The 21,024-nt window shown below is 42.7% G+C and overlaps 2 protein-coding genes and 1 pseudogene across 9 annotated transcripts; 2 read left to right on the top strand and 1 right to left on the bottom strand.

The window, feature by feature from the left end:
* The first annotated feature begins 382 nt into the window (after positions 1-382).
* Positions 383-5,703, top strand: LOC121537214 (annotated as a pseudogene).
* Positions 5,704-11,236: 5,533 nt separating this feature from the next.
* On the top strand, positions 11,237-16,898 carry LOC121538081 (syntaphilin). 8 transcript variants are annotated; one of them, XM_041845845.2, is made up of 6 exons: positions 11,237-11,364; positions 12,488-12,657; positions 12,912-13,008; positions 13,229-13,363; positions 13,774-13,923; positions 14,373-16,898. In XM_041845845.2, the coding sequence occupies exons 2-6, from the start codon at positions 12,633-12,635 to the stop codon at positions 15,673-15,675; spliced, it is 1,710 nt and encodes a 569-aa protein (XP_041701779.1). In that variant the 5' UTR covers positions 11,237-11,364; positions 12,488-12,632; the 3' UTR covers positions 15,676-16,898. The 8 variants fall into 8 exon arrangements, with proteins under 8 accessions (XP_041701779.1, XP_041701778.1, XP_041701782.1 ...); XM_041845844.2 differs by having other exon boundaries at positions 11,237-11,585; XM_041845848.2 differs by having other exon boundaries at positions 11,237-11,585; positions 12,912-13,018; positions 13,217-13,363.
* A 1,032-nt stretch (positions 16,899-17,930) lies between these two features.
* On the bottom strand, positions 17,931-20,013 carry LOC121538082 (peptidyl-prolyl cis-trans isomerase FKBP1A). The gene is made up of 5 exons (XM_041845851.2): positions 19,914-20,013; positions 19,751-19,798; positions 18,981-19,093; positions 18,632-18,807; positions 17,931-18,381 (listed from the first exon to the last, which is right to left on the bottom strand). The coding sequence occupies exons 1-4, from the start codon at positions 19,999-20,001 to the stop codon at positions 18,679-18,681; spliced, it is 378 nt and encodes a 125-aa protein (XP_041701785.1). The 5' UTR covers positions 20,002-20,013; the 3' UTR covers positions 17,931-18,381; positions 18,632-18,678.
* Positions 20,014-21,024: the final 1,011 nt, after the last annotated feature.

The following is a 21,024-nucleotide window of genomic DNA, read 5'->3' as shown; positions in this document are numbered from 1 at the left end:
AACTGGGCACCGCCTTCAAAACAGACTTATTTTGGACTTAAACGTGTGAGTATCCAATTATTATTGTAAAAGAAGGGTACAATAATTTAGAAATGTTACATTTTCTCAATCTAGCTAGTATTCGGGACAAATGTAAACGAAGGTAGCAAGCCAGGTCAGAGGTTAGCTCCAGCTTGTTGTCAACAACGCCTTCGAGAAAGAGGCGCGTTTTCAGACCATCAGCTACAGTAACGTTAGCTAGATAATGCTTCTTAAACAAATATTTTGCAAGTGAATTGTGCCTTATCCCATATAAAATTAACAAAATCTATTGTTTTATCAAACAAATACCGCAGCTAAATCAACAGAGAGGACCAGATAGACCACCAAGGCGTTCACCATGATGTTCTACACTCAGCTCTTCACATCCAAGCGCGGACCTCTGACCAAAATTTGGTTAGCGGCTCATTGGGAGCGCAAAATTACCAAAGTTCATGTGTTTGAATGCAATTTGGAGAGCACTATCAAACACATAATCTCCCCACAGGTACACTTTGTTCTGTCTTCCAAAATATACGAACAAGGGGATGAAATGTATTTGCCTGTGACTGAGTTAGCTCACCATGTTGTTAGATACTGTAATTAACTTAGCTCACCATGTCCTTTTATTCCATTATCCAATGAATACCTTGCCTTTCAGGTTTCGTCTTCATGGCCATAGCTATGTGTCTCAAAATATGTACAATTGTTTCTGATACAGCTCTTCACATACCTGTAGCCACACAATGAGCATGTCATATATAATATATGATATAGGCTGACTTAGGCCTGCCTCTCTCTGTCTGTTTTCCTGTCTCTGCTTGTGTGCAACTATCTCAAGACAAAGATCGGCTTGCGGACTTTTGGCCACCTACTCCTGGGAGTAGTGAGGATATACTTCAGAAAAGCCAAATATCTGCTTGCTGACTGCAATGACGCTGTTGTCAAAATTAAAGTGGCCTTCAGACCAGGTTAGCCAAGCATCCTTTTTGTGTTGTCAATGTCAACATTTCAGGGTTCACCCCAGGATTTTTTAACAAGGTGCTGCAATCTAGAGCAAAAAATACCATATTAGGGTCTGGTGCCTGGCCTTAAATGATAACAAATATTTTTTACATAGTGCTTCAGCCAGTCCACAAGGTGGCGCGCAGCCCTCTTTACGTGCTTTGGGTAGAACCCTGCATTTTAATGACAGTAACTCCATGTAATTCTGATAATTGGAAACATAATTCAGTTGAAGTCTTGTATAAAATTATACATTTATTTCTGTCACCATTAGGACAGACTGACATGCCTGTTGATGGACTTGAGGCCACACCAAGCCATCACGTTGATGGAGGATTTCACTGACTTCGATTCCCAGCTACCAGACACAAAGTACTTTTGTTTTTCTTTCTCTCTCCTCATTTAACTCGCTCACATTCAAAACCAAAATATATGCTCCCAATAGGCCCTACCCCATTAAGGCTAGTGTCAGTGTTTCAATAGATCATGGGGGTGTGGATGCTTAACATAACAGTATTTGTGATGTTTATATCGAAAAGTAATTTGTTATTTTCTCCTCTCTCTGACCCTAGTGCCATAGGTGTTGTGGACCATTTTTCACTGAATCAGTGCCGAACAGAGGACATCACCCTCAAAGAGGATTTTGGAAATAGCTTTCTCACATTTGAGGACTTTGGTAAGGGTTAAGGTTGCTACTCCACAGTGCCTACCTGTGTCTCTCTCAATGTTATTTTCCTTCTCACCATAGCCCACCTTTCTCTCCTTCACTCACATTGCTGTCAGTAACTTACTCTGTCTAATATTTGTAGGTGATGAGACCCATTCTCAGCAAGGGGGCATGTTAGATTTGAGTTTCCTAAGCCTGGCCCAGCACGGCGAAGCTTTTGGCGATGAGGTCAAAGGCATCGACATCCTGGGTAACGTCCCGACCTGGGTTTTCAGGAGCAGATTCACTTCAAGATAACATATCTGTTGCACATCTGAACACATCAAGAATGTTTCAAAGGCAAACCTATGCAATGTCTCAAACCCCTTTCCAAATCCTAAATAGACTTCATGGCCAGTTCCAGTGAGAATGCTTTTTTGATTGACCTTTTCCCAGCCGAACCACAAAATGTAATGCTGGAGATTGCTCCCATGAACGTTAACCAAGAAGGTAATTTTTTGTGTTTATTTTGGTAGTCTTTTAGGAAACTTTTTACTCTGTCTAAATATTCAGTGTAACTGTAGATATTGGTATGAAGGTGTCTACATCTGTATGAGACCACAGTTCTACCAAAGACAGTACAGTATGAAGATAGGCAGAAACTGCTTCTCCAATAGATATCCCAGATAGCACTTGTAGGCGATGTCATGGCGACGTTGGCTAGCTAAGCTCATGCGCAGAAACACGTCACCGGGTCTTACAGTCGTCTCTCGCCGAACTGCGCATGTGCAGGCCGTCAAATCCAAGGCACTCCTTCGATATAAAGTTGTTTTTGACAAAAATGAAAACGTGTCAGTTTGCCACTTTAACTACTTAAGACATTGGCTCAAATCTAGGTTGTGGCTTTAGATTTTGAGGAAAATTAACAACTAAGGAATTATTTTTCACTTCTCTCATTGACTTCATTTTTCACTTCTCTCATTGACTTCTCAAACCCCAGCCTGATCTGCTTGGTCTGTTTTGCAAGCGTTCCCGGAAGTGTTCCCGGAAGTCTCGCAATGTTGCGCCTCTGGGTTTAGAATCTCTGTGGTTATATTTTGTGCAAGCATTGAAGCACCCTCTCTAGCAGCAAGAGGCAATGCATAACATAAAATTATCATTTCATTATTAATGTGCTAATTCCACTTTGCTGTAAACTTTGCAGGGAGTAAATTTGATTTTTCCGGTGCTGAAACTTTTCCCAAAATTGGGTGCTTTGTCATTATTACATTATATTCATCCATTGTATGCTGTCCATGTCTACTTTGTTATCACAATAGTAGACTGAGACAGCATGCCCTTCATTCCACAACCCAGACATTGCAGGTCGTCCAGACTCTCCTATTACATCTGTACCTGTGGAGGAGAACCGCCTTGTCCTGAATGAGACGACTCTGTTGTTCAATGAGGAGGAGGGCTTCGAGGAGGGCTTCGCTCTGGAGCCTGTCGCTGTGACCCGTAAATATTTACCTGCCTAACAAGCAACATCTTGACACCACAACAAGGCCATTCTCCTAAGCACACTTACTGTCCCTCAAAACAATTATCTAACTGGACACAACCTCCATCATACATCAAAGCCATAAGTAACACACAACCTTCTTACTTATTATCTGTGGTGGAAACTCAAAGTGTGAAAAGCACAGGTAAGGTAAGCCATTGGAGTTAAACCTTTTGTTTGTCCTCCGCCTCCTTAGCGACCTTAGAGAGGAAGAAGGGGAAGAGGAGAAGGAGACTGGTGGTGGACCAGGCCAAGGAGCTGTCCAACCAGGCCATCAGGGAGCAGCTCACTGACTATTCAGATCTCACTGCCCCATTGGACATAGCCCCACCCACCCAACAAATCATGCAATGGAAAGAGAGTGGAGGGGTGGACAGGCTCTTCAGTCACCTCTGTGCCCCTGTCATTCATCCACACCTTTAACAGGTAAGCAGGGTGTGAAATCAACATTGTCCCATCAGTCAAATGTAGGTTGACACATTTACCTTTAATGTTTATCAAATCAAATTGTATTGAATGGAATTAAGAAATATATAAATATTAGGACGAGCAATGTCGGATTCCGGAGTATAAATATACATACTGTATGTGATGGGATGTATAGACAAGACGGACAGTATATGGATAGAATATGTAGTATATCTTATAAAGTGGCCGGTGTTCCATGACTACATAAGTAGGGCAGCAGCCTCTAAGGTGCATGGTAGAGTAACCCGGTGGTAGCCGGTTAGTGACAGTGAATAAAGTTCAGGGCAGGGTACTGGGCGAAGGCCGGCTAGTGGTGACTATTTAACAGTCTGATGGCCTTGAGGTAGAAGCTGTTTTTCAGTCTCTCAGTCCCAGCCTTGATGCACCTGTACTGACCTCGCCTTCTGGATGGTAGTGGGGTGAACAGTCTGTGGCTCGGGTGGCTGAGGTCCATGATGATCTTCTTGGCCTTCCTATCTCATCTGTTACACTAAAAAGTACAGGTTTAGAATGTTGTTCCACCTAAGTCAAGCCTACAATATATAAATATTGGATTCCACACTTAAGTGAGGAAATTGAGTTCACATCTGTAACCAGTGATGTATAGCAGCAGTGCATTTTGATTCAACAACTGCCCCCATTCTGCCTCTGCAGTTCTATTCCAGGGATGTGTTTCGGGGGAAAACAGATGGGGTGGGCATTGAAGATGACCGTGAAGAGATGAGAGACATGAGGGTAGGAGGTCATATTCACAGAGAGCAACACCATGTTATAGAAATGATTGTCTGAGAATACGAGTCATTACATTGCATGAATTTGGGAGAATTGAATTCCCCATTACCTTTGAACTGTTATGTTTCCTATTTTGGTGTATTAATTTTGTGTGTGTCTGTACAGTGGACACTGATGTGAGCGACCTGCCCAGTGAGCTCAGTGTCCTGCATGAGACTATGGGTCCTGAGAGAATGGGACACGATGTGGAGCTCACTGCTCTGCACCACCATGGGAATGACAACCCACCTGAGGACATCTGGGACACAGTACATGTAAAGAGCTCAACATGAACACAAAATGTGCTTTTTTCACCATTAAAAAGTGTTTATATAACCTTTATTCAACCAGGTTATCTCATTGTCTATACATTTGTCTGACAACATTCCCTGTTCCTCCTTTCTCTTTTTCTTGTCTCTCAGGATGAGAGGAGATTTGAGGTTTCTCACCCTGAGCTTCCTTCTGAGGATTCCATGCATGTTCATCCTTCTGTAATGGAGAGGGAATCTCCATCGAATGTGACACGGAACACACAGGTGCTTTCACATGCATTGAATACACACACAGAAATACATACACACAAGCTTACACACAGAAAAGCACAAACGGTCATCATGAGTGTGGTGTGATGTACGGTACACTCTGTAATGTGTTGTTATCCCAAACTACAGTCTATGGTGGACAGCCAGGATGACTTTGAGGAGAGGAGGATGACCACCCGAGCACAGAAACTACTAAACGCTCTCAAAGTAAGAACCCAGTACCCCTATGCAGCAGGGCATCCATTCTTATCCTTTGTCAGCTTGCTAGCTTGATTACAATCAGACCCAGAAATCTGCAGAGTCACAGATGATAGGGATTTAAAAGATTAAAAGGCTAGAGCAGGATTGGGCAGGATTAGGGGACAGTCGGTGGAAATTAAATTGCTGCATTGTGCAATTGTGTGTTGTGTTAAAACAAACGGATGGGATTTTCCCTGCTTTCCTGACATTTATCCTTCATATAATAAATCAGAAACGGGGCTATAAACAAAATTCTGATTGTTCTATGTTGTCCTGATGACTTCCCTAAACAGATTCAGAGCTGCAGCAGCAACGCCATGTTCAGTCTGCAGATGCTGTGTGAGAGGAACAGTCGCTCCCAGGCCTCAGCCACCTTCTTTTGCCTCCTGGTGCTGAAGAAACAGCAGGCCCTGGACCTGCACCAGAGCGAGCCTTACGCTGACATTATAGCCACACCTGGACTCAGGTTCTAAGAGGCGTAGAGGAGGACTCGTAGTGGAGGAAGAGGAGGAGGTTTTGATATGAAGACGCCTGCTAATTGTGCCTTGTTCATAGACTCAATGTTATCTGTCAACAACTGCACAAAACTCTAGCGGTCTAGACAGCCTCGTCATACATGGACCTTAGGAGGGTAGCATCTCAGAGGATGGACACTAATTAAGAACTGATTACACCAATAAATATCCTTTTGATAATTTACCAAACTGGGTTGTGATATACAGCACTTACCAGCACTAATGAGATAGTTATGGCACCTCTGTATCTCCCAGGACCCAGACCCAAGTTAGTCACTCCCTTTGTGAGAAAACAGGGCTTGCTACAAGACATAATTTGGACAGGGTTTTTGCTCATTGGGTCAGAGTAAAGGTTTTGGAATGTTCTGTTATTGTTTTGTTCAAGAGCTTTAGGTTTAATTTACTTGTTTGTATAAGATGGTTGTGTTGTTATTGTTCATTATGCCGACAGACTAGGATTAGTTAGATTTACCAATTTCAGTAATTTAGTAATGGCAGTTTTAGTTCAGTGTTTTTAATTCAGCAATTTTTTTTACTGGTTACAGTTTTTTTTTATTCTTAACGATCTGTAAATAGAACAGTGAATCTTATTCAATGAAATGTTTAAGCAGCCTTCTTCAATGTTTGTAAAGTATGTATATAAAGTCTCAATTAAAAGAAGTGCAAGTTCACCATAGAATGATGTTGAGCTAATACTTTTAAGAGTAATGAGGATACAATGGCATGGATTTTAATTAATCTATTAAAAAAATTACACATTACAGTTGAAGTCGGAAGTTTACATACACTTAGGTTGGAGTCATTAAAACTTGTTTTTCAACCGCTCCACAAATGTCTTGTTAACAAACTATAGTCTTGGCAAGTCGGATAGGACATCTACTTTCTGCATGACTCAAGTAATTTTTCCAACAATTGTTTACAGACAGATTATTTCACTTACAGTGAGGGAAAAAAGTATTTGATCCCCTGCTGATTTTGTACATTTGCCCATAGACAAAGAAATGATCAGTCTATAATTTTAATGGTAGGTTTATTTGAACAGTGAGAGACAGAATAACAACAAAAAAATCCAGAAAAACGCATGTCAAAAATGTTATAAATTGATTTGCATTTTAATGAGAGAAATACGTATTTGACCCCTCTGCAAAACATTACTTAGTACTTGGTGGCAAAACCCTTGTTGGCAATCACAGAGGTCAGATGTTTCTTGTAGTTGGCCACCAGGTTTGCACACATCTCAGGAAGGATTTTGTCCCACTCCTCTTTGCAGATCTTCTCCAAGTCATTAAGGTTTCGAGGCTGACATTTGGCAACTCGAACCTTCAGCTCCCTCCACAGATTTTCTATGGGATTAAGGTCTGGAGACTGGCTAGGCCACTCCAGGACCTTAATGTGCTTCTTCTTGTGCCACTCCTTTGTTGCCTTGGCTGTGTGTTTTGGGTCATTGTCATGCTGGAATACCCATCCACAACCCATTTTCAATGCCCTGGCTGAGAGAAGGAGGTTCTCATCCAAGATTTGACAGTACATGGCCCCGTCCATTGTCCCTTTGGTTGTCCTGTCCCCTTAGCAGATAAACACCCCCAAAGCATAATGTTTCCACCTCCATGTTTGACGGTGGGGATGGTGTTCTTGGGGTCATAGGCAGCATTCCTCCTCCTCCAAACACGGCGAGTTGAGTTGATGCCAAATAGCTCCATTTTGGTCTCATCTGACCACAACACTTTCACCCAGTTCTCCTCTGAATCATTCAGATGTTCATTGGCATTCTTCAGACGGGCCTGTATATGTGCTTTCTTGAGCAGGGGGACCTTGCGGGCGCTGCAGGATTTCAGTCCTTCACAGCGTAGTGTGTTACCAATTGATTTCTTGGTGACTATGGTCCCAGCTGCCTTGAGATCATTGACAAGATCCTCCCGTGTAGTTCAGGGCTGATTCCTCACCGTTCTCATGATCATTGCAACTCCATGAGGTGAGATCTTGCATGGAGCCCCAGGTCGAGGGAGATTGACAGTTATTTTATGTTTCTTCCATTTGCGAATAATCGCACAAACTGTTGTCACCTTCTCACCAAGCTGCTTGGCGATGGTCTTGTAGCCCATTCCAGCCTTGTGTAGGTCTACAATCTTGTCCCTGACATCCTTGGAGAGCTCTTTGGTCTTGGCCATGGTGGAGAGTTTGGAATCTGATTGATTGATTGCTTCTGTGGACAGGTGTCTTTTATACAGGTAACAAGCTGAGATTAGGAGCACTCCCTTTAAGAGTGTGCTCCTAATCTCAGCTCGTTACCTGTATAAAAGACACCTGGGAGCCAGAAATCTTTCTGATTGAGAGGGGGTCAAATACTTATTTCCCTCATTAAAATGCAAATCAATTTATAACATTTTTGACATGCATTTTTCTGGATTTTTTTGTTGTTATTCTGTCTCTCACTGTTCAAATAAACCTACCATTAAAATTATAGACTGATCATTTCTTTGTCAGTGGGCAAACGTACAAAATCAGCAGGGGATCAAATACTTTTTTCCCTCACTGTATAATTCACTGTATCACAATTCCAGTGGGTCAGAAGTTTACCTACACTTAGTTGACTGTGCCTTTTAAACAGTTTGGAAAATTCCAGAAAATGATGTCATGGCTTTAGAAGCTTCTGATAGGCTAATTGACATCATTTGAGTCAATTGGAGGTGTACCTGTGGATGTATTTCAAGGCCTACCTTCAAACTCAGTGCCTCTTTGCTTGACATCATTGGAAAATCAAAAGAAATCAGCCAAGACCTCAGAAAATAAATTGTAGACCTCCACAAATCTGGTTCATCATTGGGAGCAATTTCCAAACGCCTGAAGGTACCACGTTCATCTGTTCAAACAATAGTACGCAAGTATAAACACCATGGGACCACGCAGCCATCATACCGCTCAGGAAGGAGACACGTTCTGTCTCCTAGAGATGAACGTACTTTGGATGGCTTTGGTACTTTGCAAATCAATCCCAGAACAACAGCAAATGACCTTGTGAAGATGCTGGAGGAAACAGGTACAAAAGTATCTATATCCACAGTAAAACTAGTCCTATATCGACATCACCTGAAAGGCCGCTCAGCAAGGAAGAAGCCACTGCTCCAAAACCGCCATTAAAAAGCCAGACTACGGTTTGCAACGAAGAACACCATCCCAACCGTGAAGCACAGGGGTGGCAGCATCATGCAGTGGGGGTGCTTTGCTGCAGGAGGGACTGGTGCACTTCACAAAATAGATGGCATAATGAGGAAATAAAATTATGTGGATATATTGAAGCAACATCTCAAGACATCAGTCAGGAAGTTAAAGCTTGGTCGCAAATGGGTCTTCCAAATGGACAATGACCCCAAGCATACTTCCAAAGTTGTGGCAAAATGGCTTAAGGACAACAAAGTCAAGGTATTGGAGTGGCCATCACAAAGCCCTGACCTCAATCCTATAGAACATTTGTGGGCAGAACTGAAAAAGCATGTGCGAGTAAGGAGGCCTACAAACCTGACTCAGTTACACCAGCTCTGTCAGGAGGAATGGGCCAAAATTCACCCAACTTATTGTGTGAAGCTTGTGGAAGGCTACCCGAAACGTTTGACCCAAGTTAAACAATTTAAAGGCAATGCTACCAAATACTAATTGAGTGTATGTAAACTTCTGACCCACTGGGAATGTGATGAAAGAAATAAAAGCTTAAATAAATAATTATCTCTACTATTATTCTGACATTTCACATTCTTAAAATAAAGTGGTGATCTGAACTGACCTAAGACAGGGAATTATTACTAGGATTAAATGTCAGGAATTGTGAAAAACTGAGTTTAAATGTATTTGGCTAAGGTGTATGTCAACTTCTGACTTCAACTGTACATACATCACTGTTGCCCTGACCTGAATTTGTTTTGGTCCCAAACACCCATGCCCCTTGTAAATACACATGTTGGCAAGATACTACCATCAGACCATCCCCAGATTCCCCACCATTGTTAGGCGTTAGATAATTGCAGAATGATGCGCCATGATCCATTGTCTCTTTTAAGAGAATCCAATGAGTATACGCCAGGGTTCTTCAGTTCCGGTCCTGGAGGGCCGAAACACCTCTGTTTTTCATCCTCTCCTTCTAATCAGGGGCTAATTCAGACCTGGGACACCAGGTGAGTGCAATTAACTACCAGGTAGAAATAAAAAACAGAAGTGTTTCGGCCCTCCAGGACCGGAATTGAAGAACCCTGGTATACGCAATTGCCTAAAAATCGTCTTCATGGCAGGTTCTCCGACCTGTTTGAAGCTAGCCACAATAAGGATTAGCCACAATAGTGGAATTTGCAGTTTTGCCTTCGAAATAAAAGGCTGATACCCCATTTCATGGACTGAAGATCCATAGGTTAGGCTGTATGTACATTGCAATATGAATGTTCTTTACTCACAATAGTATTGGGGATTTATTATTCTCCTAAATTGATGGGATGACTAACTTAGAAAGAATGCATTCTTGACTGGGCCAATGTAGGTTGTGACACCTGGCAGGCTGTGATTGATGTGAAGAGCTGTTTTAGGGGGTAAAATAAGATAAGGATTGTGTCTCCAAATGCTAGACTATGCTGGTTCTTTGTGATCTGTGAACCTTCCTTGGACGTAGGAAAGCTGGCTCTTCTCACTATGACAGGTTGTTATGATAAACTTGTGCCTGGCTGAAGTGTGCAACAAATGGCGCCGAGGAGATGGGACCAACCCCTGAACCAACGGATTGGCTGAGTAAAGTTTAAACCACGCTCAAGTCTTTACTCTAATTGGCCAGCAGAGAAGTGGGAAATTCCCTCTGTCAGAGTATTTGAGTATTGGATCTGCAACAATGTTTTTAGTTCTCTGAAGTGCCCTGCGAGGTATTTCAAAGAGCCCGTATATACGAAACATCATATTTACCATTGAAGGTTTTTGCATTAATTAAAATAACTAGTATATCTTAGAAGTCGTGTTGACCTCTTTTGTTCCTAATACCAGATTTGAATTGACGCAACTTTGACAATAGGCTGAATAGTGAGGTGATTTCCCACAGTTAAAGTTCCTTAATATGAGCTATGACGCTAATATTTGTGTCAACTTCAGAATTGTAATCCGTGGATGTCACTGAGTAGGTTTACACCTGTGCAATACACAATTTCATGGACCCAAGATCCATAGGTAAGTGTACAGTGCATTTATGCCCCCAATGCAATTCTAAAGGCATTTATGCCCCCAATGCAATTCTAAAGTCTAATACATCCACAGTGCGATTTCAACTGTTTTTATATTATTGTCTTTTGTTGAATTTATATAACAACATTCCGACCTTGTTTAGCATTATCTACTCCAATTCTAGCATGATTCCACTATTTTTATGTTTGAATCACAGTGGGGGACTTTTGTTTTGAAGGCAAACCGCAAATTCCACTATTGTGGCTAATCCTTATTGTGGCTCGTTTCACACAGGTGGCTCCCGGCATGGACTCTCATCAGCAGCACAGTAACCATCTACATGCCACTGGTGACGGTTCTCAGGCGTCCATACACAAGTCCGGCGGGGACAAATTCTACTCCACGATGTAGGACAGTTTATGCGCAAAAATGGTAAATGTTGGGAATCGTGTCACCTTGTTAGTGTACTGCTATGTTAGAGACCACGGAGTCAGGTAATCGCTGCATCAGAGAGGAGGCTGGTGTATTGAATCACAGTAGCCTATGTAGGGCACAGCCAGGCCTAAATTCGTTTGTCACCTATTTCTGCCTCGTCCCGAAGATTCCAAACGTTGGATGGGATGTTTGGGTTCACCGGAAAGTGATGTTGGCTGGTAGGATTTTGCTTTTAGATTTATAATGGCATATCATCTATGGTGTAGAAATTGTTTTCTATAATGTCAATGTCTCTCGCAGTGACGCACGGAGATGCAACTGATATGTTTTGTGCTTATGGCTTTCGGCGTCTTGTCCATTCATCAACAGCGCGCGCGTCTATAGGAAAAGAAGGCACTGATCAAAATATTGCCAATTGTAGTGGCAATATTCAGTTGGTTCAAGAGCGAAAAGCCTATACAGCGCTCCCTGCCCTTCTGCATTGTACAGATTACGTAAAGCACCATGCTCAACCTTATTCAGTAATTTCACTGAAACCTAGGTAGGTGGCATATTACTGCATAATGTCAATCAAATTATCAGCCAACATTAAACCTTATTCCCGTTAATTCACCCTCATCCTACAACCCAGTTATGCTGTCTGATGCTGCTCACAATTACGTAAGAAGTACATTGCGTGACCCCACCACCTGTTGCGCAGGGGCCCTACAGTATCCCCTGTAGGGTAGGCCTAGTTGTGATCCCTGCCTCTCCCATTCTTTCCTGTATTGATCAAATGTACTGTGTCCTCAAATGTCCCATTGGCACAGTGACAGTAGACAACCATATCACGTGGCATATCACAGGCATGCCATGCCTTTGTATCTCTGAGCTGCTTTGTGCTCAGCAGGGATGTTCTCTTTGATCATACGTTTTTCCTCCATTATTGTTTGAGCATTACTGCTCAGCTCAGTCAGCCACAGACTTGCTGATGAGGCAACCCAGTTTGCGTAGCACCTTTTAAAATCGGTTTCTGTACCAACTGGTCTGGTTTTGTTATTTATTGTTATTTATTGGTTCTTTGGATTTTGCCAGTGGATATTATGATTTATGTTTATTCCCGGCTGTCTGTGGTTACTAGGGATGGCGTGTGCGGCAGTGAGATGGGCGATGGACTCACAGAATGCCCTGTGTCCGTCCTGGTCTGTCCTGTGAAAGGCTTCTTTATCTGTTGAAGGGCTCCTGATGGCCAGACTGGTTTACTCATCAATGGGCTCCTAACATGCATGGCAGTCAGGGCCACAACAAACAGTAGGCCTACAACACCCCCCAAATAAAATAATAATAACAAATACTTCATTGTCTTATGATGAATGTGTTTCTTTAACACACCGTTTGAGACCATGACATAGGACTATGTCCTTGCCCAGGGATTAAAACCGGTATCTGGTAGGTAGAGGAAATGTCCACAAAATTGATTGCTTTTCCATGCTAGTTTTTAATGGATTATCTCCTGTCTACGTCCATTCTGTTTTCTCTATGTTTGTACATTATGTATTGTGCAGTAAGCCATCTTCCTAGCCTTCCTCTTGGAGCCAGCAGCAGAGCGATAGCAGTGGTCCACACCCATGTCACTCCCTCCCAGTCGGAAGCCCTCTGCAGGTCAGCGCAGGTACTGCTGCTCCCTTCTCTCGCTATTGTCTTTTTTTGCTGTGTGATGATCCCAAGTGATGATGTATGAAAATGTTAGAGTAAAATAGTACCACATGTATAGTGAGTGAGTTTTTGGAAGCAATGCATTGATTTAGTTTGTTTTCTTAATGTTTGTGACTGAAGATAAGAGTCTCATCAATGTGTAACATTAACATAGCCTCTGTTGCAGGCGGTCAGTGGCTACTAGCAGTGGGTGCCATTCCCATAGCAATGCCTCCAATACCAACACTTACCCCACCAACACTTACCCTGGCAGGGCTAGTGAGGGCAGTCCTACAGCCCGGACATACCCTGGCACACCCAGGTATGACACAGCATCTGTACATCATATGCAAGACACACGCAAATATAGTTTTGTTTTAGGAATCGTTTTTTTTAAGTCGAGCCCAAAATATCATGCAGTAAAGATGATTCAGAAGAACACCAAGCAAATGTTTTAAGAATAAGGTGCAGAATCTGCCTTGCAATAAAAGGGGGGGAATATAATGTAGTCTTGAGATTCATAATTTATTATAAAAACCAAAAGATGCAGAGCTTGCATAAAAACCCCACTGATATCTACTCATAAGATATAAAACAGGCTTCTCACTTTTACTGAAAACTCCCTTCTTGCCTCAGCCTCTCATATGATGCCAGTTATTATCTGATGATTGATCTCTGATGTATAACTGATAATCACTATAAACTCTCCTTCACACCCCTATGCAAACCCAGGCGTCAGGCGAAGCATGCCACCTGCAGTGATAACCACGGGATCCGCCCCCCCACACCAGAGCAGTACCTCACCCCGCTGCAGCAGAAGGAGGTGTGTATCAGACACCTGCGAGCCAGGCTAAGGGAGAATGTTGAGATGCTGCAGCACAGGTGAGTCTGGAGGGATGCGTTGTGACACAGAAGCAGAATATTCCTGACCAATGTGGTACTTCAGATGTAGGCTGAGTGGCTGACAATTTTTTTTAAATTGCATATTGTAGATCTCATGGTCAATAGAAGTGTCTCATCCACAACCCAGCTCTTGGGTTACATGTAACCAAGCTATGATTACAAAAATAGCAACATCAATAACAGTCTTACATTTCACTACAGAAACTGGGATTGTATCTCAGACTTCTCATGCCTCTCAAGGCATACCGCACATTGATTCATTTTCCTTGGGAAGCCCTCATACTCTCAATCTCCCTCCCTCTCTCTCCCTCTCTCTCTCTCTCTCTCTCTCTCTCTCTCTCTCTCTCTCTCTCTCTCTCTCTCTCTCTCTCTCTCTCTCTCTCTCTCTCTCTCTCTCTCTCTCTCTCTATCTCTATCCTCTCTGTCAGGGACAGTGAGATAACTGAAATGAGGACCCAGCTGTGTCGGATGCAGGAGGACTGGATAGAGGAGGAGTGTCACCGTGTGGAGGCCCAGCTTGCTCTAAAGGAGGCACGCAGGGAGATTCAGCACCTACATGAGGTCGTGGAGACAGTACGATCAAATCTCGGCACCCCAGAAAAATCCCCCCACGACCAAAAGCCATACCTCTCACCGCAGGGACCCCGACCTGTCAAGTCCCGCTCCTGTGGTTGCTCCCCAGCCAGCACCCTGAGCCGCAGCACCACCTACACACGGCTGAGCAGTGAGGGCCTGCATCTGGACCGCAATGGAAACATCCCAGGGCCTGACCTGCGTGCAGCGGCACGGGCAGAAGGGGGACGGACCCACCTGCTCCTGGAAGCAGCCCTTCTGTCAGAACAAAACCAAGCCGGCTCCGCCCGTGGCCCCTTCTCCTCCACCATGCCACGCTCCTCCACCTACGAGAGGCTGTACAGCGGGGGGGCTGTCCTGCCTCTCTCCCACTCCTGCCACTCCCTGGGTAACAGCTGCAGGTGCAGCGGACACACCTACCTCCCGCATCACCACCTCTTCCTGCACCTCCCCCAGGAGGAGCCCCCGGCTGCAGTGGCAGCGGCTGCTGCTGCCCCCATGACAGATGTGAAACCGGAGGTCCGATCCCAGGCCTGCAGCCCCACCATGACCTGGGTCTCGGAGGAAGGAGGGGGAGAAGAGCTAAGCGTCATCTCCCTGGCAACAACCGACATCACCCCAGTCTACTCCGAGCAACAACTGTTCCCTCCCTCCTTGTCTTCCGCCTCTCCTCCCCAGCCGTTCCCTCCCTTCTTGTCTTCATCCCCTCCTCCCCAGCTCTCCTACAACCTAGAGCCGCTGCCTCCAGATGGCCCTGTGGAGATGACAAGAATGCCAACAGTGGCCCAAACCTGCCAGCCCAAGCCTGGGCCACTGTATTCACCAGAGAGGCAAGGAAGCGTGACAGTGGTGGAGGTGGAGGAGGAAGAGAAGGAGGAGGCTGTTGAAGTTGAAATTGTTGTGGAAGAGGGGGAGGAGGGGGCTCCCCAGCGGAACTTCTGGAGCCAATACTTCCTGGTGGACCTGTTGGCGGTGGCCATGCCGGTGGTGCCGACAGTGGCCTGGCTGTGCCATGGGGCCCCGCGGGAGGTCATGCCTGTCTACCACATTGGCTCTCTGCTACGGGGTTGCTGCGCTGTGGCCCTTCACTCTCTGCGACGCAGGGGATGTGGCCAGGGCCGTGCCCCCACAAGCATGAATGGGGCGACCAATATCTGACAACTTTACTCCTTAGTCCCCTGACTCCCCTCACAGCAACCATGCAACCCCAACCTCTTACGAGCCACAGCCACAACGGCAATTATACAGACTTTGATTTGGATTTAAACTACTATTGCTTTTTATTCTCCACCCACCACGTGTCTGATTTGAGGATGACCTTGAGATTTACATGATCTGATTTTATTGCAGTTGACCTTTGTGAATTTTGTTTATTGGTTACAGCAGACAGGAATTAGGCTAATTGTATAGTTCAAGCCTGTTTCTGTTAGATTTGTAATCATGCCTTGCTATCAAAGAAAATCTAATGCAATAGTGATTTGATGGGGAATGCATTAGCCTGCTTAAATTGACTTTTTGACACTGGTCTACAGTGTCTCCCATGACTGTACAACTGTACAGTGCATGTAAACCTGAGAAATGTTCAACCTTTTGCCATTACCTCACTTTAAACAGACCTGCTACATTTGAACCTTGAAGACTTTGATGTATGCTCCATAAATCTTCTAGTGTTGTCTTTGAAATTGGGGTGAATACGGTTCATCTTGTTAGAAACATCAGCAACATTTTATTTTAGTTTCTAGCGCTAAGTGAATAAGGGACCTGAGTAGGAGTTCTAGTTGAATGTCTTTGAATTCTTTATTTTCTCAAGAAAATTGAGGATGGAAAAATACGTGTTTGCACAACGACCGGGAGATAGAGAATCTATTACATTTCAGGGATCCAAAGTTAATCTTCTGGTTTCATGAATTTTATTTATAGTCCAAGGATAAGATAACAATTCTGAATAAGACTAGCACTGTCACTATCCATGCAAATGCTGAATGCCAGTCATAAAAAAATGCCAGCTATGTATTTATTGTTGTTAAGGCATATATACCATTTGCTAAATTTCACAATTTACAATATTACGAATATTATCAATTGTTTCCAATAGTTAGCCTAGATATTTGACGTTGCACTTTTTTCCCCACACTTGGCTTTGCATGTTATCAAACATTAACCATGCAAGTCTGCTTTTGAGCCACATCGTGCCGCCAATGCTACAGTGACAGATTTGTCTCAATTATTAAAATTCAGAGGTCAAAATCAATGATAAAAAGCAATGATGAAATGTCTTTACTTGGGTTGATAAATTGCACAAAAAGCTTTAGAATGCAAAGCGTAAATAGCTCTGGATGTATTTCCTCCTCCCTTTGAAAATAAACTGAAAGTTGCCTTTGTCTGTGTGTCATCTATTGAAGTGTGCTCTGAGAGAATTAGAGACGCCTAGGAATCAATATGAAATAAAAAATACATTCAAAGTCTCTTTTTGAAGTTGATAGAACATCCTATCGAAAGCTCTTAGGGATGAGGAACATACTTTTTTTCATCAACCAATGGGGTGGGAGTTTACTCATTATTGTGTGTTTGGGGAAATGTAATTCTACAGATCCATAGCTTGCTGAACAGGTTCCTTAAAATCTGGTTTTAGCGCGTCACTAATCCTCTGAAAACAAAATCATGCAACTTCTCAAATCTTCTGGAATAGTATGATGGTATAATTCTGGAATAGTACTGTGAATGATAATGTTTGGCCCAAAACAAAGGGACTCTATTTTGCGTTCCCTTGTGATTACTAATGGTGTTCAAACATGCCCTCAACACTTCTCAGAGCGTCACTAGAAATAATTGGTATACAGTTGTCAGATACTGTGAAACATAAAACCAGTGATACAAGGAAAATGTATTGGAGAAATCAGACCAAACTATCCTAGTTTAGAGAACACAAGGTCAAGCCGACTTGGGGATAAAGGGTGATCATTGTATTCAAACATACCATAGGAAATTGACCCATTTTGTTGCTTGAGAGGATAACTATACTTGCCAGCATATTATGTGAGTTTGGCACTATAATAATGACCAGATTGAATTACACATGTAATATTTGGTCTTGCCAACAGACATCTTGTGCCATGCTTGTCCGTCTATTCAGTGTTTAATACAGAAAGTTAACGTTACTGGAACAAATATATATATTAACCAAAACATTTTTTTTTTTAACATTTAAATGAAAATTCCACCCAAAAACTATTTTGGTGTTTGTGTCATTAGTCCATTGTTGATAGTCCCAAAATGTTTTGAATGTCAGCAATCAAACCAGCAGTATCTCTGTATTTAGAAAGTTATATCTTGAAAACCTGATTGCTGACTTGGAAAACATTTTGGGGGTTTTTCCCTTTGTCAACTTCTGCAATCCAATTACATTAATCCAATCCATTTGGGGAAAGTCATTTATTCATAATTTCTTTCTCAATTATCATGTCCACAATAACACATTTTCTGAAAAGTTGCTAAAGCAAGGCCACTCATAGAGCCACAAGAATGAGATCAAATTGAATATGCGTAATGATACTTTATCCAAAATTGTATCAGTACCTACCCGATGGCAGGCATGACTTACAAATTTCACAACAAAAAATACCATAAAAAAACATACATTACAATAAAATGACATGATATCTGAAAGGTATGGCCTATGACTTGTTAGGGTCTTCTAATACAAGAAAGAACAAGAATAAGGTATTTTAAGCAAGTGACAAACACATTTGAATCTAAATGGAAAGGAGAGTGAAGTGGTGAAGCTATAGATTAGTCTTTTACAGGAGTCAAGTGCATTAATCTTCCTTTTGCCTTTTCCTCCATGTTCCCGAGATAGGAGTCAACCTGTAGAAAGGGACAGGGATACAATTATGTGGTTAACAGAAGAGACACGACAGAGGGGATTATGGGAGATGAGCACCAAAGCTTGTTAAACACACTAATGAGCACTTAAGCTCATATAACTGTGTTGTAAGTCGCTCTGGATAAGAGCGTCTGCTAAATGACTAAAATGTAAAAATGTAAAGTACTCCTTCAACACTAACAATGTAGTAGTGCAATTTGTGCAGGCGATTTGCATGCAGAATTGTCTCACCCTGAAAATTTGAGTGGAATTAAACATGTAGTAATTGCACACAAGCATCACTCCAGGCCCATCAGCTCCACATCGAAGATGAGGGTAGAGTTGGGTGGGATGATGCCAGGGTGCCCTTTGCTGCCATAGGCGAAGTCCGGCGTGCAGGTCAGAGTTGCCCTCTGGCCCACACTCATCTGTGGGGAAGGTGAAACAAAAAGAAAGGTCATATTATTATCAAGACGCATCCAATATAACCCTAAAATTGCTTGTGTCCTTGCCAATTTTGGATTTTCCAAGTGATTGAAATAAGTGGTGCAATCATTCAAGGGGATATCTAATGCAAACACACCCAGGAGACCCTTCTTACCTGGCCAACCCCCTCCTCCCAGCCACGGATCACCTCCTGCTTGCCAATCTTGAACTTGAAAGGCTTGCCTCTGTCCCGGGAAGAGTCAAACTTGGTTCCATCAGTCAGTGAGCCTGCGATAGGATTGAGAGAAGGTTAGTTATACAGCCGTGTAACGTTACCTATATTCTGTCCCCTCCAAAATTGCTAGCTAGCATTCATGGATTAAAATATTTAATTACAGTACCCTGGACAAACATTATCGGCTACTGGCTAACTAGCCAATTTATTTCCTAAAGATACATTAATCTTTATTACATTCATTCTCACTGATTTGAGGAAACTGTCAATTAGCTAGCTAGCTAGTAACGTTAGTAGTAGTCCCGTGTAGCTCAGTTGGTAGAGCATGGCGTTTGCAACGCCAGGGTTGTGGGTTCGATTCCCACGGGAGGGCAGTATGAAAATGTATGGACTCACTAACTGTAAGTCGCTCTGGATAAGACCGTCTGCTAAATGACTTAAATGTAAATGTACGGGCGGCAACTAGCTACTAGCTACAAACGATAACTTAGCTAGGGTGTACAACTACTTTAGCCGTAGAAAAATTACTTGAATTAGCTAAGCAAATCGTTTAACTAATTGTTAGTTATATTATGAGACAATATCGTTTGGCAGATTACACACACATTATATAAATATCACAACATTTACATTGTTGCCGACGAAAGTGGACAACTGACAATAGCTAGCTAAGCTAACTAGCTATCAAGCTGGTTAGCTTGCTGACTCACCGACATAATGCACAACGCATGTCTGTCCTTTTTTGGGAAATGTCTGTCCTAAAAGATGGAAGAAAGGGAAATAATTAGCTAAGTATTGTGTTAACGACTTAATATTTTGAATTTAGCAACATCCACTTGGCTAATTTAATCATATTTACTGTTTGTTCCTTACCATCACCAGGGGTTATGGTCTCGATTTCTACTCCCATTTTACTCTCCGACGCACTACAATGCAAACTGAAACTGGAAGTCCAGCTCATTGAATTCAAGAAAGGGGGAGGGCAATATAAAATGGCCAATACCAGTTATATGACGAGAATTAGTGTAAGCCTACCTGGTCATATTTTAAGGCCCACCTACATTGATGTAGTTTCATTTTTCAAGAGAGATGATGAAAACATAAAAACAACAATTGGTTGACACTCAACAATTTCTAGAAATATAAATTATTTAAAGTTGATGTCATTAACCACGTTTCCATCCAGTTATGCGAGTAAAGTCATACCATATTTATATATATAAAGTAAAGACATCTGTGATGGAAACATTAAGTTACGGTACACTGTTATAAGTGCCGACAGATCATTTGTTCGTTCGACATATTTTTGTGTCGGTAAAATGTATTATGCGAGAAATGGCGGTGGAAACGCCTTTATGCGCAAATATTCATATCATAACCATCATTTTGAAGTAAACTTGGAGTCACGCGATGACATCACAGATAGAACAATGAGCCAGATATTCCACCGGATGTATAAATGTGAAGCATCCGGTTGGCGTTTCTACTCACTACCAAATATGGTGATGAGAGAAAACCCTGTGGCCGGCAGTGGGGGAAGCTGGAGCAAGATGGATTTCTGCCGACATTTTCTCAGTTTTCTTTCCCCAAAACTATAATCTGTTACGAACAGAGTGGACTAGGTTTTGTAGATTTTACCCTTTGCCGAAGGAAAAAAAAAAGCGTTGTTTAGGAGTGCAAGGGCGAATTGAGTTATTGCACACGTGCACTTCACGGAGTAGGCGTTACCTAACGGAAATATGCAAACATCTTGCTAGCTAGTGCTTGGCTCTGCCCCACTCCTTGCTTGTTCTGCCTCTACGAATCATTTGTTCCCATTAGAAACGACAGGCTGTGGTCTATCTTGGGTTAGTTATAAAAATATTTTATGATATGGTGTGTGGTCCTCCCACTACAACTCAGGAAACCATGCAGTTTCAATTGGATGTCCATTCCGCCACTTACTGTGCGGGTGGATAATAAGGATCCCAAAAAGGAAATAATG

Source organism: Coregonus clupeaformis, chromosome 24 (assembly GCF_020615455.1).
Source record: "Coregonus clupeaformis isolate EN_2021a chromosome 24, ASM2061545v1, whole genome shotgun sequence".
NCBI lineage: Eukaryota > Metazoa > Chordata > Actinopteri > Salmoniformes > Salmonidae > Coregonus > Coregonus clupeaformis.
The sequence above is the reverse complement of the archived record's forward strand: the minus strand, read 5'-3'. Positions and strand labels throughout refer to the sequence as shown.

What these genes read in the sequence shown, in the direction of transcription:
- LOC121538081 (XM_041845843.2), top strand. Translation starts at nt 12,848, where the DNA reads ATGGATTATCTCCTGTCTACGTCCATTCTGTTTTCTCTATGTTTGTAC. An exon ending in CAGTCGGAAGCCCTCTGCAG is followed by an intron (nt 13,009 to 13,228) that starts GTCAGCGCAGGT and finishes CCTCTGTTGCAG; the next exon opens with GCGGTCAGTGGCTACTAGCA. An exon ending in ACATACCCTGGCACACCCAG is followed by an intron (nt 13,364 to 13,773) that starts GTATGACACAGC and finishes ATGCAAACCCAG; the next exon opens with GCGTCAGGCGAAGCATGCCA.
- LOC121538082 (XM_041845851.2), bottom strand. Translation starts at nt 20,001, where the DNA reads ATGAGCTGGACTTCCAGTTTCAGTTTGCATTGTAGTGCGTCGGAGAGT. An exon ending in GACCATAACCCCTGGTGATG is followed by an intron (nt 19,799 to 19,913) that starts GTAAGGAACAAA and finishes TCCATCTTTTAG; the next exon opens with GACAGACATTTCCCAAAAAA. An exon ending in ATGCGTTGTGCATTATGTCG is followed by an intron (nt 19,094 to 19,750) that starts GTGAGTCAGCAA and finishes ATCCTATCGCAG; the next exon opens with GCTCACTGACTGATGGAACC.